Source organism: Vulpes lagopus, chromosome 22 (genome assembly GCF_018345385.1).
Source record: "Vulpes lagopus strain Blue_001 chromosome 22, ASM1834538v1, whole genome shotgun sequence".
NCBI classification, from domain to species: domain Eukaryota; kingdom Metazoa; phylum Chordata; class Mammalia; order Carnivora; family Canidae; genus Vulpes; species Vulpes lagopus.
Window position 1 is genome coordinate 26,010,178 of NC_054845.1, and position 13,016 is coordinate 26,023,193.

Sequence of the window (13,016 nt, forward strand, 5' to 3'; positions counted from 1 at the left end):
GGAGACCTCATGGCACCGAGATGGGCTCAGGGACTGTTCTGGTAACAGAGGAGCATTGAGGCCGCTTCCTGGAAGGGAGGACCGGGGATGGAAGGGGGCCTTCCGACTGTGGGCCCATTTACCTGACACCCACCTCAGGCATGGGCTTAAGGGAAAGAGGTTTGAGGTCTGGCCTGCATCAGCTCCCAGGAGCTGCAGCTACTCTAACTGACCCCACTACCTGCCCCACTGTTCTGGTTCCAGAGGTCAAGCCAGGTTCAACTCCCCCCCCACCCCTCCAGTCTCCAAATAAACACAACAGAATGAGGCTGAGTGAAAAATCCACTTTAATAATCCAGCTTCAGCTCAGCTGACAACTTCTCAAGTGTAAGAGAAGTCTTTCCAAGAGGCCTCAATCCACTAAGAGGTTACGGCTCAGAGAAGGGAACAGCTCAAAGAAGCCCTAAAATAGAAAGCAACATGAGATCTGGCATCAGTGGGCACCCGCTGCATGCCTCCCGCCCACACAGGGCCCAGCCGGAGGGGTAGAGGTGCGTCACCCACACTTGACAAATGCCCCGGTCTTCTCATCTCTCATCTCCTCTCTGTCCTCTCATTATCCTCTGGGGACTAGTCATGGGCCCCTGTGCCTCAGGAAGAATGGGGACCCTTCCTTTCCTACATGGTAGCACCCAGACAGCCAGATCCCATCACCCAAGCCGGCCACCTAGCGATGGTGATGTTGCCCCAGCATCCAACCCCAGCACCAGGGGAGGAAGGAGCCCAGTCACCTTGAAGAGGGTGATGGTCTGGAGGACTCCTGAGGTGCAGGCGGTCTCCCGGATGGAGTGCATGGCCAGCTGGGGGCTGCCTAAATCCAGAACCCGCAGGCCCAGCCGAGAAGCCAAGATAGGTCCGATGGTGGTTCCACAGGGAGAGTCATTCCGCACCATGAGATCCTAGCGGGCAGGAGGAGAGGCTCGTGAACAACATGTGGTGTCTGCTCATCAAACCCGAAGAGGAAGTCACCTAAGAACTGCAGGCCTGAAGGGGGCCACTTCCGCCCCTCAGAGAGTGGATGGGACCAGAATGAAAACGGAAAGCCCACATTAAATAGCAGGGCCCAAGGACAGCAGATGCTGGACTGGTCCCATTCCCTGTCTGAACTGCCGTCACCCTAATTCCGGCTGCCGCTATCTTGCCTGCCATTAAGAATCCCTTCTCCACATAGCAGGCAAGGGAATTAAAAACAATAAAATGTGCCGTTTATAACACTTACACACACTGTGTCCCCACATCCCCACTCCCCCAACACACAAAGAATGTTCATTCAGCAGTGTTAGTGCTTTCAGAAATATTGCTATTGGCATTTTCTTTATATCCTGTTAAAAAAAAATAAGAAAACCATGACATTCAATATTAAGATTTTCAGTATAAGGGAAAACAGATTCATAGAATCAGATAAATCAAAGACGCCTGGGTAGCTCAGTCGGTTAAGCATCTGCCTTTGGCTCAGGTCATGGTCCCAGGGCCCTGGGATGGAGTCCCACGGTAGGCTCGCTCAGCAGGGAGTCTGCTTCTCCCTCTCCCTCTGCCCCTCCCCCTCTGCTCATGCTCTCTTTCTCATGTGCTCTCTAAAAAAAACCTTTAAAATCAGATCAGGGATCCCTGGGTGGCGCAGCGGTTTAGCGCCTGCCTTTGGCCCAGGGCGCGATCCTGGAGACCCGGGATCGAATCCCACATCGGGCTCCCGGTGCATGGAGCCTGCTTCTCCCTCTGCCTATGTCTCTGCCTCTCTCTCTCTCTCTGTGTGACTATCATGAATAAATAAATAAAATCTTTTAAAAAAAAAATAAATAAATAAATAAAAAATAAATAAAATCAGATCAGTAGTAACTATTATTTTTAGAATAAGAATTACAGTATTAACTCATGGTTTTTAAAAAATATATAGTACTTTCTAACTACGTCATCAGAAATGACCCCAAAGCACTGTCCCCCCTGATAACAGTGGTGTCATGGTGCCAGACTCTGGTCTCTAAAATCACCATCCATCCAAAGCTGCCACATCTGGGTAGGAAAATGAACAAGATGAGCCTGCAATTTCTTGTTATATAGAAAAAAAAGAGAACTTTTGAGTCCTGTCAAAAGGACTCCCACTGGTCAAAGTTATGACAATCTGAGAACGAAATAAAGTGACTACAGCGGGAGCCTGCATGGCTCAGTCGGTTAACCACCTGACTCTTGATTTCAATTCAGGCCATGATCCTGTCAATTCAGGTCATGGGGTCAAGTCCCATGTCAGGTTCTGTGCTCAGTGGGGAGTCTGCTTAGGATTCTCTCCCTCTCCCTTTGCCCCTCTCCCCACTCTCTCAAATAAATAAAATCTTTAAAAAAAATGATTATACTGCATCAGATCACACTAAACCAATGAAAATCTGACTCCATGTCAGAAAAGGAAAAGAAAATCCTATGTGTCACCATTTGAAGTGGCTGTTAATATGCTTCACCTTGAAAACTGATTATTTAAGGGAAAGAATTAGCACTTATCTGGTCTTTCCAGTAGAAACCATATTTCATGTTAACCAAATAGCCTTAGTGGATGAGAAGAAAGTTCTGCTTCCCAGAATAGCAGCTAATTCATGCAGAAGAGATGACACGTAGAAGGGATGAATGAAATTACTGATTTCAGCAAGGATTATTATTATTTTTAAAGATTTTATTTATTTATTCATAGAGACACACACAGAGAGAGAGGCAGAGACAGAGGCAGAGGGACAAGCAGGCTCCATGCAGAGAGCCTGATGTGGGACTCGATCCAGGGTCTCCAGGATCACGCCCTGGCCTGCAGGCGACGCTAAACCGCTGCGCCACTGGGGCTGCCCTCAGCAAGGATTATTAACATGGTGTCAGACCATGAGGTGTCTGCCTGGTAGGGAACTGGTCACTTGCACAGGTTACTGTCCAGCCAAAGGAGGAACCCCCCCATATGATGGAAGGATTGGAGGAAACCCCAATCAGGTGCTCAATCTTACCATTATTGAGGGCAGATCGCCCAGATAATATGAGTATGATGCAAAATTAAGGACATATCAGTCAGAATGTCTTCTGGTCAAAAAAGTTTAACTTGAATCCAACAAACTCTTAGGTATGAATTCCAATTTACAGAAAACACAGGGCCTTGAGGCACCAGTTACACACCACGAGGAAGCAACCAGATGCATCCAGAAAGTGAGATATTGTATGAGACAATGGGCCTCATTTCTTCCAACACGTCAAGGTTACTTTATTTTTTTAAACATTTATTTATTTGAGAGAGAGAGAGAGAGAGAGACAGAGAGACAGAGAGTGCGTGCAAGCAAGTGCACCAGCAGGAAGTAGAGGGAGAAGGAGAGAGAATCCTAAGGAGACTATGCTGAGCACAGAGCCCGACATAGAGCTCAATCTCACAATCCTGAGATCAGGACCTGAGCTGAAACCAAGAGTCTGATGCTTCACCGGCTGCACCACCCAGGAGCCCCAAGTCAATGTATTTTGTTTTTTTTTTAAGGTTTTATTTATTTACTTGAGAGAGAGAGCATGAGCAGATTGGAGGGGCAGAGGGACAAACAGACTCCCTGAAGCGGGACTCAATCTCAAGGCCCAGAGACCATGACCCAAGCAGGTCAGATGCTCAACCGACCAAGCCACCCAGGCGCCCCATCAAGGTTACTTTAAAAGGGAGGGGGGAGGATGAGGGCTGCACCACATTATGAGGCATTTAAGCAATGCATCAACCAGATGTAACATGTGGCCCTGAACCGATACTATGGTGGGACAAACCTCCGTAAAGAGTATTTTGGGAATAACTAGGGAAAACTGAAAATGCTCTGGAGGGTGCCTGGCTGGCTCAGGTGGTAGAAGATGAGACTTGATCTTGGGGTCGTGGGTTCAAGCCCCACGCCGGGCATAGAGATTGCTTTAAAAAAATAAAGATCAGTGCGTTAGATTGGACACAAATTTACTGTGACAAAAATGTACTGAAATGAAAAGGTAGAGAATTCAGAGTGAAGAGAAAGCAAAAAATATAACCAAAATGATTCCATTTTTTATAAAATACGTGTTAAGTACACGCACAGAAAAAAATCTGGACAAATATACACAAAAGCCTGCAAGTTAATGTTTTCTTATTTCTATTCTTGTTTCCTACTTTTGTGAAGAACGCAGGTCCTGCTTCTGCTGTGAGTTACTGAAAACTCCCCCACTGTCTTCTCACGGCCTCAGAACAAAATGCAAACCCCCTGCCTCGGCCTAGCAGGCCCTGCACGACTGGCCTGGGCAGGTTTCTCCCCCTCCACTCCTACTCTCACCCCACCTTTGCCCCCCAGGCTCCATCTCCAGACAGCGCAGCACACTCCTGCGCCCCCTGCGGCCTCTGCCCTCGTCCCTCTGCTGGGATGCTCTCCCTGCAGACTCACCCACGGCTGCCTCTTTCTCAACAGTGAAGTCTCAGCTCAAAGCATCACTTCTTCCACAGAGGCCTCCCCAAGAACAGAACTACTCGGGTCTACAGGGGGCGGGGTGGGGCCATGCAGCAGAGAGAGCCCTGAGCCAGGAGACAGGATGCGGGGGTCCCAGTCCTGACTCACCAGGACCCAAGTGCTATTTGTCACTGGACCATCAGGGCCCAGTCCCTTAGAGCTCCACCTCGACCTATTTCTGCCCAGACGGGCCATTGCCCTGGAGAGGACGGAAATGAGCAGTTGGGAGTTCCCATCTCCCCAGCCTTGAACTTCACTTATGGAAGCCCCCAGGCTGCGTAAGAGAGACACAGGGAGCGCGTGGGAAACAGGCAGGACTAACCCACCTGCCGCAAGCACACTGTACCTTCAGTTCTCACAGAAACCCAGCAGGAGAGGCCTCACTCTCAGCCCCATTTTACAGGTGTGGAAACTGAGTCAGAGAAACGAAGAGCCTAGTCGGCAGTCACGGGACTAGCCCCACAGCACAACCAGCGCTGATGCCAGCCCTGCCTAGATCCAAAACCCGTCCTCGCGCTACTGGAGGTGAGGGTTCACCAAGGGCTGACTACCAGGTGCCCCCCTTCACTGGGGGCCCGTCCGCTTATGCCCCCGACCCCACTCCCTCTAGCACATCCTCCCAGGCAGGACCCGGCCTCACCTGCAGGGGCACCCCGACACTATTGGCCACCTCTCGGATCAGGGCCTCGGAAACCGCATTCGAGGCATAGCGCTGCTTGCTGTTCACCTTGATCACAGGGCCCTGGGGAGACGGAGACCAGGAAGCGGGGTGAGGCGCACATGGGAGACGGGGCCCAGAGCCAGCCCTCAAGTCCCTCAGGAGAAACAGGGGCACCTCACCTTGTGGAAGAGGGGCCGGTGGTTCTCCTCATGCTTGTCCCTGTAAGAGACGATCAAAGGCCCAAAGGCCGGGATGGCAAACAGGAGGCAGGCCTGTCCGCAGCCGCTGCCGCCCCTGCGAACATCACTAAGGCAGCGCAGCACTGCCTCCCACCCAGCCCCGGAGGCCCCCGGAGGCCCCCAGAGGCGTGCCACACAGGGCTCCAGGCAGCCTCTAGGGGTAGGAGGGAATCAGCCTGCAGACAGAGTCTCCTTGACACACCGGGCGGGGTATTACACGACTCTGACAGGTTGGGCCTAGGCTCCGTCTAAAGGAGGCCACCACCGACCTTCCCGCCAGGATGAGGAAGAAGGGGCAGGGGAGAGGCTGGGGGCCCCAGGCTAGGCTCCGCTCGGGTCTCCAGCTGTGAGGACCGCCCGGCCCGGCAGACTCACAGGTAGTTGGGGTGCACGGCGTGGGCCATGTCTGCGCTGATCATGTAGGATTTGGGGATGGCTTCCTCGAAGGCCGTCAGGTGCTGGGAGGAGGCCGAGATGCGGCGTAGCACCAGCTCTGTCAGCAGTGACTGTGCCCCCTGGGCGCTCTCGGAGCCCACCTGGTGAGAGCAGACACTGGCTCTGGGGTCTGGGTCAGGGGCCTGAGCTGGAAGCCAGGGATGGGGGCCCAACACCCAGGACCCCGCTGACTCTGGATGAGGAATGCAGGGTGTTGTCAGTAGCTTCCCTGACCCGGTGCCACTGAAAACCTGACGGTGGGCTGGGGCCCAACTGATCCTAAGTCCTCTCTGGGGCAGAAGGAGTACTTCCTGCGGGCTTCCTACACTGCCTCCCCTCCTCCTCCCCTGACCCTCAGCTCTGGGGCTCAGCACAGGTGCCCGACCATGCTGGCCAAGCTGGCCAAGCTGGCCAATCGTCTTTTTTTTTTTTTTTTAAGATTTTATTTATTTATTCATGAGAGACAGAGAGAGAGAGAGAGAGGCAGAGACACAGGCAGAGGGAGAAGCAGGCTCCATGCAGGGAGCCCAATGTGGGACTTGATCTCGGGACCCCAGGATCACACCCTGGGCTGAAGGCGGCGCTAAACCACTGAGCCACCCGGGCTGCCCCCAAATGTCTTTTATGCACGTAACAGAGATGCTAACTATCCACGCCACCTTGTACTACAAAACATCCAACTGTAGCTAAGCACAGAATTGCCCAGTTAGAGAGGGCGCTCCTAGCTTCCTCTCACAACTAAACACGGCCACGCCGAGTTCCATGGACCAGGCAGTAAGGAATGCCACCTTCCGGTCATGCCTTAAAAGGAGGGGGCGCACACCCTCCCTCTGTCCTTCCCTCTCCTCCTGCTAACTCGGTTTCTACACGATGGCAGGAGCTGGACCAGGCAGCCTGGACCCTGAGACAGAAGCCGGGTGCTCAGGATGGCAGAGTCCTGTCCTGAATTGCTACCCCTGACCCGTGCAGTTTCAGGAAAGAGAATGCCCCATGTTCAGGCTGTTACGGCATCTCAGAGCACCTAACACGAGCCCACGGTGAGGCCCCACCACGCACAGAGCCCTGGGACTACAGATGAAGGGCAGAGGCCGTGTCCTCGAGGAGCTCACCGTGTGGCACACACAGCGCTATGCGAGGCAAAGTCATGCTCCGGAAGCCAGATAAATGCTGAGCCAGCAGGGCGACCATGTGCTAAGGGAGCACAAGCAGGGCCTTCCCATCTTTGGGGCTCCCAGAACTGCCCTGGCTTATGGTGGGTGCCTGGTACAAGTTGGCTGCGGGAAGCTTCACAGAGGGGACCCTCCACCGAAGAGACCCTCCACACAGCCCTCTACGTACCTCTTCGTTGTCATAGAGAGCGATCATGCGCACATGGGGCTCCGAGGCCAAAGAGGCAGGGGCCGCACAGGAGTCGATCAAAGCCTGTTTGGAGGGGGGAGACCAAGAGCATCCTCCTCACTCCTCCTCCCTCCATAACCCTGCTCACCAACACCTCAACCTCATCAGAGGGATCGTGCTCCCCTCCTGCCTCCTGTCGGCCGGAGTGAAGTGGGCTGGGGCTCCGACTGGCCGTCATCTCTCAGGGCATTGCCTGGCATGCAGGAGACCTTTTTACCTGGGCTGGGAGAACCACCCTTTGGGCCTGCTCCTATACCTTCTTTTTTTTTAAAAAAAAAAAGATTTTTTTATTCATGAGAGACACACACACACACACACACAGAGAGAGAGAGAGAGAGAGAGGCAGAGACACAGGCAGAGGGAGAAGCAGGCTCCATGCAGGGAGCCTGATGTGGGACTCGATCCCAGGTCTCCAGGATCACACCCTGGGCTGAAGGCAGTGCTAAACCGCTGGGCCACCTGGGCTGCGCCTCCTATACCTTCCCGCATGAGAGGCAGGAGGAGGAGCAAGATGGGGCGGGGCGGGGGAGCAGAGAATACTGGAAAGGCAAAAAGCCACACAATGCACATAAATTAATTGGCCCCTGTGAAAAGACTGAGGTCCAGAGAGGTCACCGGGACTCCAACAAGATGACACAGCTGGCTGGCTGCAGAAGCTGATTCAGGTCCCAGGTATGGCCCTGGTCTCTGTGGCAGCCCAAAGCCTGTCTCCAAGAACAGGATGGGGCGGGAAGGAGAGGTATGAAAAGAAGAGATAGCAAGAGGGAAGAAAGAAATAGAACTGACTAGCGTAGAAAGAAGGAAGGGACACCAAGGTGACTGGGAGGAAGAGAGACAGCCCCACTGAGACCCCAAGGCACAGAGAGAGGGCTAGGTGGGCGTAAGCCTGGAGGGCAAGGGGAGCAGAGGGAAGTGGATGAGGCTGCATTATGAGGAGCTAAGGCCCCTCCCTGAAGTGGTGTGTGCTGCCCGGGGTGCCTCAGCTGCATACCTGCAGGGCACAGAAGCAGCTGTGCAGATTGTCCAGCCGAGGGGCAAAGATGAACTCCTCATAGGCACCACCCAGGACCTAGAAAGACACGGCAGTCAGCCCAACCTTCAACCCTCTGCCCCAACTCACCTGGGTTCGAGCGAGCCTCGGTGCATCTGTGTATAATGCCCCACGCCCCCCCTCCAGCTTAGGGCGCTGTGCTCCTGCTATGTGGGGCTGAGTGGTCAACGAGGAATGGAGCTGGGCAGGAGCAGAGGGACAGGGGGGTGACACTCCTACCAGTTCCTGTGGGATGGGGGAAAGGAGAGGAGCCAAACGGACAGGAAAAAAGCTAAGAAAATGAAGAGAAGAGGAGACCAGCCCAGAAACAGTGCATATTCAAACATGACCGAACATCCAGAAGCTTCATAATCTCCTACTTTGGGCAACTGGGAGGGACACGAGGGCAGGTTCCAGAGAAAGGGGGGCCACATCCAGGCCTTCTGCCCTCAGAGGTGCAGGGCCAGTGTGAGTCAGAGTACACAGCGACCACCTATAGCAGAAACTCCTAGGGAATCTGTGGAGGGGCTGATTCCCAGGGCCACTGCAGGCGTCCAAGTAGGCAGGTCTGGAGTGTGAAAGTGCCCTTTTGAGAACCTCTGGCCCAGAGGCAGAGGGACATGGTGTCTATTGGGAAGAAGAGGGAAGAGAGTAAATGGGGGACTGGCCGAGGAGGTGAGCGGCTTTGGGGGATACACTGGGGTAGGCTAGGACGTGGGCGATCCCCACCCATGAGTTCCTGCAGCCATTCCTCACCGCAGGCTGGGTGTCAGCAAGGCACAGCTCCATCTCCAAGATATCCTCAGGGCTCAGTCCCAGATGGGCACACAGAAGGGACATGAGAACTGAGTGGTGGCGGTCATCCTGCAGGACAGAAGCATGCTTGGAGGAAGGTGTGCTTGTTCTGTCCTGCCCCTTCTCAGAGAATCAGTCCCTTCCCCCTCCCCTGCTCCCCACTTCTCGAGAGCAGAGGACTCTCTTACTGCAGCATTGAGAGGCCCAGGCTCAGGAGTCCCCTTCTCCAGCTCCTCCTGGACTGCTGTGGCAAGAATGGGAACTCTGTGGGGAGACACGTGAGGGAAGTGTGGGGAGAGCTGGGGGGGCAGGGCACCCCCCCACGCTCAAGCATCTCCCAGTGGAAACTGTCCTTGTCCTTAGAGTCCCAACTTGCTTCCCAAATGGCAGAGCGCAAAGCCATGAGGTTTCCTCAGATACCATCAGCTGGGTTCCAAGAGCATAACGGGGCTGCAGCTACCATTAGGTAGCAGGGTCCCAGGTCCCAGCGGGCCCCTTCCATCCCTGGGCGCCCCAGCCATCCCTCCCAGTCACCACAGCCCTGACCCCAGGCTTACAAGTGCATCTCCATGTTGGGCCCAAAGTTCTCGTTGACATTTCGCTGCAGATGGATGGCCAGGTGGGGGATGCGGAGAATGGGCCGGTCCACATGCACCAGCCGCTGTTCCAGCCGGCCTGAGGTAGGGCACTGTGGCCCCCCGGGCCAGGTCAGACCACGGTGCTTCCCTACCGCAGCTGGTTAAAACCCCCACTTCACCCAGACTAACCAACATGATCCTGGAGCCCAGATTGGCCCACTCGGCCCCTTCCCTGGGGGGGCTCTCCACAGGTCCCCTGAAGGAAGGTCACAATCGTCTGGAGCTGGAAGGTGAGAACCTCCCAGGTCCTACCCCAGTTCCCACCTTGACAATGACGCGTCCAGCCAAGGTCAGGTCCCGGTCGAACCAGGTGCTCCAGATCCCACCACCATAGGTCTCCACGCCAACCTGCTGGAAGCCCACCTGGCTGCGGCGGGACCGCCGTTTCACCTGAGCGTGACGATGGGGAGTGAGCAGTAGAGAAGGTCGAGTAGCATGATTTGGAGGCGAGACAGATGAAGCAAGAGCTAAGGAAGGACACTGCTGACAGAGAAGGGCCCAAAGAATGGAAGAAGGGGGTGGCAAGTCTCCTTGCTCCAGAAATAGACACCCGCTCTGTCCCTGCCCACTCCCTTTTGCCCTGTGTTCCCCTGATGCCTCCCCTACCCCGGCGCAGCAGCCCCAGGTCCTCACCCGGAGGCAGGGGCTGTCCGTGTGGGCCCCAATGAGGCTGAAACCATTGCCAGGAACATACTGGCCTCCCACAGCAAAAGCGATGATCGTGGAGGAGTTCCTGGTCAGAAAGTACTGGGGGAAGGGGGGAGTTGGATTAGCTAGCCAGCTGGCACAAAGGACTTTGTGCCCTGGCCTAGGGATCTGCTGGTCTGCCCCCACCCCACCCCACCCCACCCCACGTACCTTGCTCTCCGGCTTGATATCCCAGCTCTCCGTCTCTTTGAGTTCATGGAAGCCAGCCTGGAGGAGGCGGCTGCGGCACTCGGCCACAGCTGCAGAAAAAGAGCCCTTTCAGAGCGATGGAAGCGGGCTAGGGGGCACAGGGGCCACCACCCTGCCCCTCTGTCCCGGTCACTTACCGTGGAAAGGAGAGGGGCTCCGGTTCACGAACTTGAGGAGTTCCCGGGCCGCGGCCTGCACCGCCTCTTTGCGGGCCCTCCCGGTCATGGCCACCTGGGGGTGGGGGGGAGCGGTGCCGCTTAGATTTCCACGAGGTTTGGGAGCCCTGATTGTTATTTTCCAGGCCCCGGGAGCCACCCGCCCCCCACAAGCCCCATTCCCGCGAAGTGACCGACCCAAGGCGCAGACCCCGCTTCCGCCTCTCTCCTCTCGGACACACGCGGACGCCCGGCCCAGCCTCTTCCCGCTGAAGCTCGGATCCTCCAGCCAGAGTATCAGCCCCGCAGCGCTCCCGCCCCGCTCGTCCCGCCCGCCCCTAAGCCGAGCCCTAGCCCGGCCCCTAAACCCCAGCCCCACGAGCCCGCCCAGAAACCCCGGGCGGTTCCGAGCTCCCAGCTCGCCAGCGGGCCCCCGGCTCTGAGCCGGCCTGTCCACGGAGCCAAAGCCCTATTGTCCGGCGAACACCCCACCTCCCCTCCACGCCCCTGCTTTCGGAGGCCACCGTGCCCAACCCCGGGAAGATCGGGTCACGGAGGCCGGGCTTTCGGTTTCGCTTTGGGCCAGGCTCAGCCCTCAGCTCGGCGCGCTGCTGCGCTTAGGCCCGGGGGGGCGCCGAGCCGGGCCTGGGATCCGAGTTAGAGCTGGGCTGGCCGTGGACGCCTACCTGCATGACCCCGCGCGTGTGCCCGCGTCCTCCAGCCCTGCCCCGGGCTCGGCCCGCCCCCCAGCCGCCGCCGGCCCCGCCCCCGGCCCCGCCCCCGCCGCACCGCCAGCCCCGCCCCCGCCCCGGCCCCGCCCCCGCCCCGCCGCCAGCCCCGCCCCTCGCTAGTGCCCTCCGCCAGCCCCGCCCCGGCCCCGGCCCCGCCCCCGCCGCGCCGCCAGCCCCGCCCCTCGCTAGTGCCCTCCGCCAGCCCCGCCCCGGCCCCGCCCCCGACCCCGCCCCCGCCGCGCCGCCGGCCCCGCCCCTCGCTAGTGCCCTCCGCCAGCCCCGCCCCTCGCTGGGCCCAGCTGCCAGCCCCGCCCCCGCCGCCGGCCCCGCCCCCGCCGCCGGCCCCGCCCCTCGCTGGGCCCAGTTGCCAGCCCCGCCCCCGCCGCGCCGCCAGCCCCGCCCCCTGCTAAGTCCGTCCGCGGCGGTGGCGGGAGCCCTCTGCTGCCCGGGAGGTGCTAGGACAGCTGGGAGCCGCGCGCCCCCGGACCTGCCCCAGGTCAGAGTACGAGGGAAAACCCGCCCAGCCCGCTCACCTGGTCCGACGAGTGCTGCACAAAGTTCTCTCTCTCCCCACAGGCTCCCTTGTGATAATAAAAGCAACATGGCTAGTGTTCTTGGAGCGCTCACGGTGAGATAAGGCTTAACGTGTTTTCTGTTTAATCTTCACACCTGCTCTATCAACTTTGTACTTTTACTGTCCCTTTTTTACACATGAACAAAACGAGCTACAGAGAGGAATAACCTCCCCAGCGCATTAAGTGGCAAAGGTGCGGTTTGGACTCTAATTTGATTCCTGTATTCCCCTGATGCCTCCCCTACCCTCGGGCAACAGTCCCAGGTCCTCACCCGAAGGCAGTGCCTTGTTCCAAGCCATTCTTAGATCTTTTCTGGGCCTTTTAATATGCACCTTGGTAAGTGTTCTGTTACCTGAAATGTCCCTGAGGACAGAGAAGTTAATGACTTGTCCAAGATCACACAGCCATTTGGATGCATCTAGAATTTGACTCCTATCTGCATTCTTTCTACTTCTTAAAAGGACAAAATAAAACAAACGCCACATGTTCTTGGAGGTAATCCCACTATTCATATGTCGAGAGTGGTGAGTAGCAATTTAAAAAACCAAGGTACCTGCCTAGTCATAGATTCCGATCAAGACTCTTAAAGGCCCCAGGGTACAAAAGAGGGTCCAAGCAACCAGGGGGGTCAACATTCCAGGGATTACAGGTCAACAGAGCAATCTGCCCTTTCTATACTGGGGTAGGAATGTTGGGTAGGGGGCAGTCAGAAAGACCCAGCAGCCCTCAATTCATAGCAGTGGGTATTGCACTGTTCAAGAATATACAGATGGTGGGGTGAATTCATGGCATTCCCTAATCGTTTACTGAAATGTCATTATGTATAAAGTTTCAGTGCTGAGTGGGTCATGGAGAGAACATTCTTTTCCTGAGAGCCAGAGGCTGGCTGGTGGGGAAGGGACACCGTTCACAGACATGACCAGAGCTGAAACAGGAGATTTAGCCTAAAAAAATTTTTTTAAA

General features: G+C 56.3%; 1 protein-coding gene across 4 annotated transcripts; it reads right to left on the reverse strand.

Annotated features, from left to right (window-relative positions):
• Window positions 1-309: 309 nt before the first annotated feature.
• LOC121480799 (aspartyl aminopeptidase) lies at window positions 310-11,497 on the reverse strand. Of its 4 annotated transcripts, none has more exons than XM_041737722.1 (15): window positions 11,434-11,497; window positions 10,730-10,823; window positions 10,554-10,642; window positions 10,329-10,442; window positions 9,960-10,085; window positions 9,615-9,745; window positions 9,246-9,321; window positions 9,019-9,126; window positions 8,224-8,301; window positions 7,173-7,256; window positions 5,775-5,935; window positions 5,340-5,379; window positions 5,140-5,241; window positions 771-938; window positions 310-442 (listed from the first exon to the last, which is right to left on the reverse strand). In XM_041737722.1, the coding sequence occupies exons 1-15, from the start codon at window positions 11,437-11,439 to the stop codon at window positions 392-394; spliced, it is 1,428 nt and encodes a 475-aa protein (XP_041593656.1). In that variant the 5' UTR covers window positions 11,440-11,497; the 3' UTR covers window positions 310-391. The 4 variants fall into 4 exon arrangements, with proteins under 4 accessions (XP_041593656.1, XP_041593655.1, XP_041593658.1 ...); XM_041737721.1 differs by having other exon boundaries at window positions 9,948-10,085; XM_041737724.1 differs by lacking the exon at window positions 11,434-11,497 and adding an exon at window positions 11,240-11,426 and having other exon boundaries at window positions 9,948-10,085.
• Window positions 11,498-13,016: the final 1,519 nt, after the last annotated feature.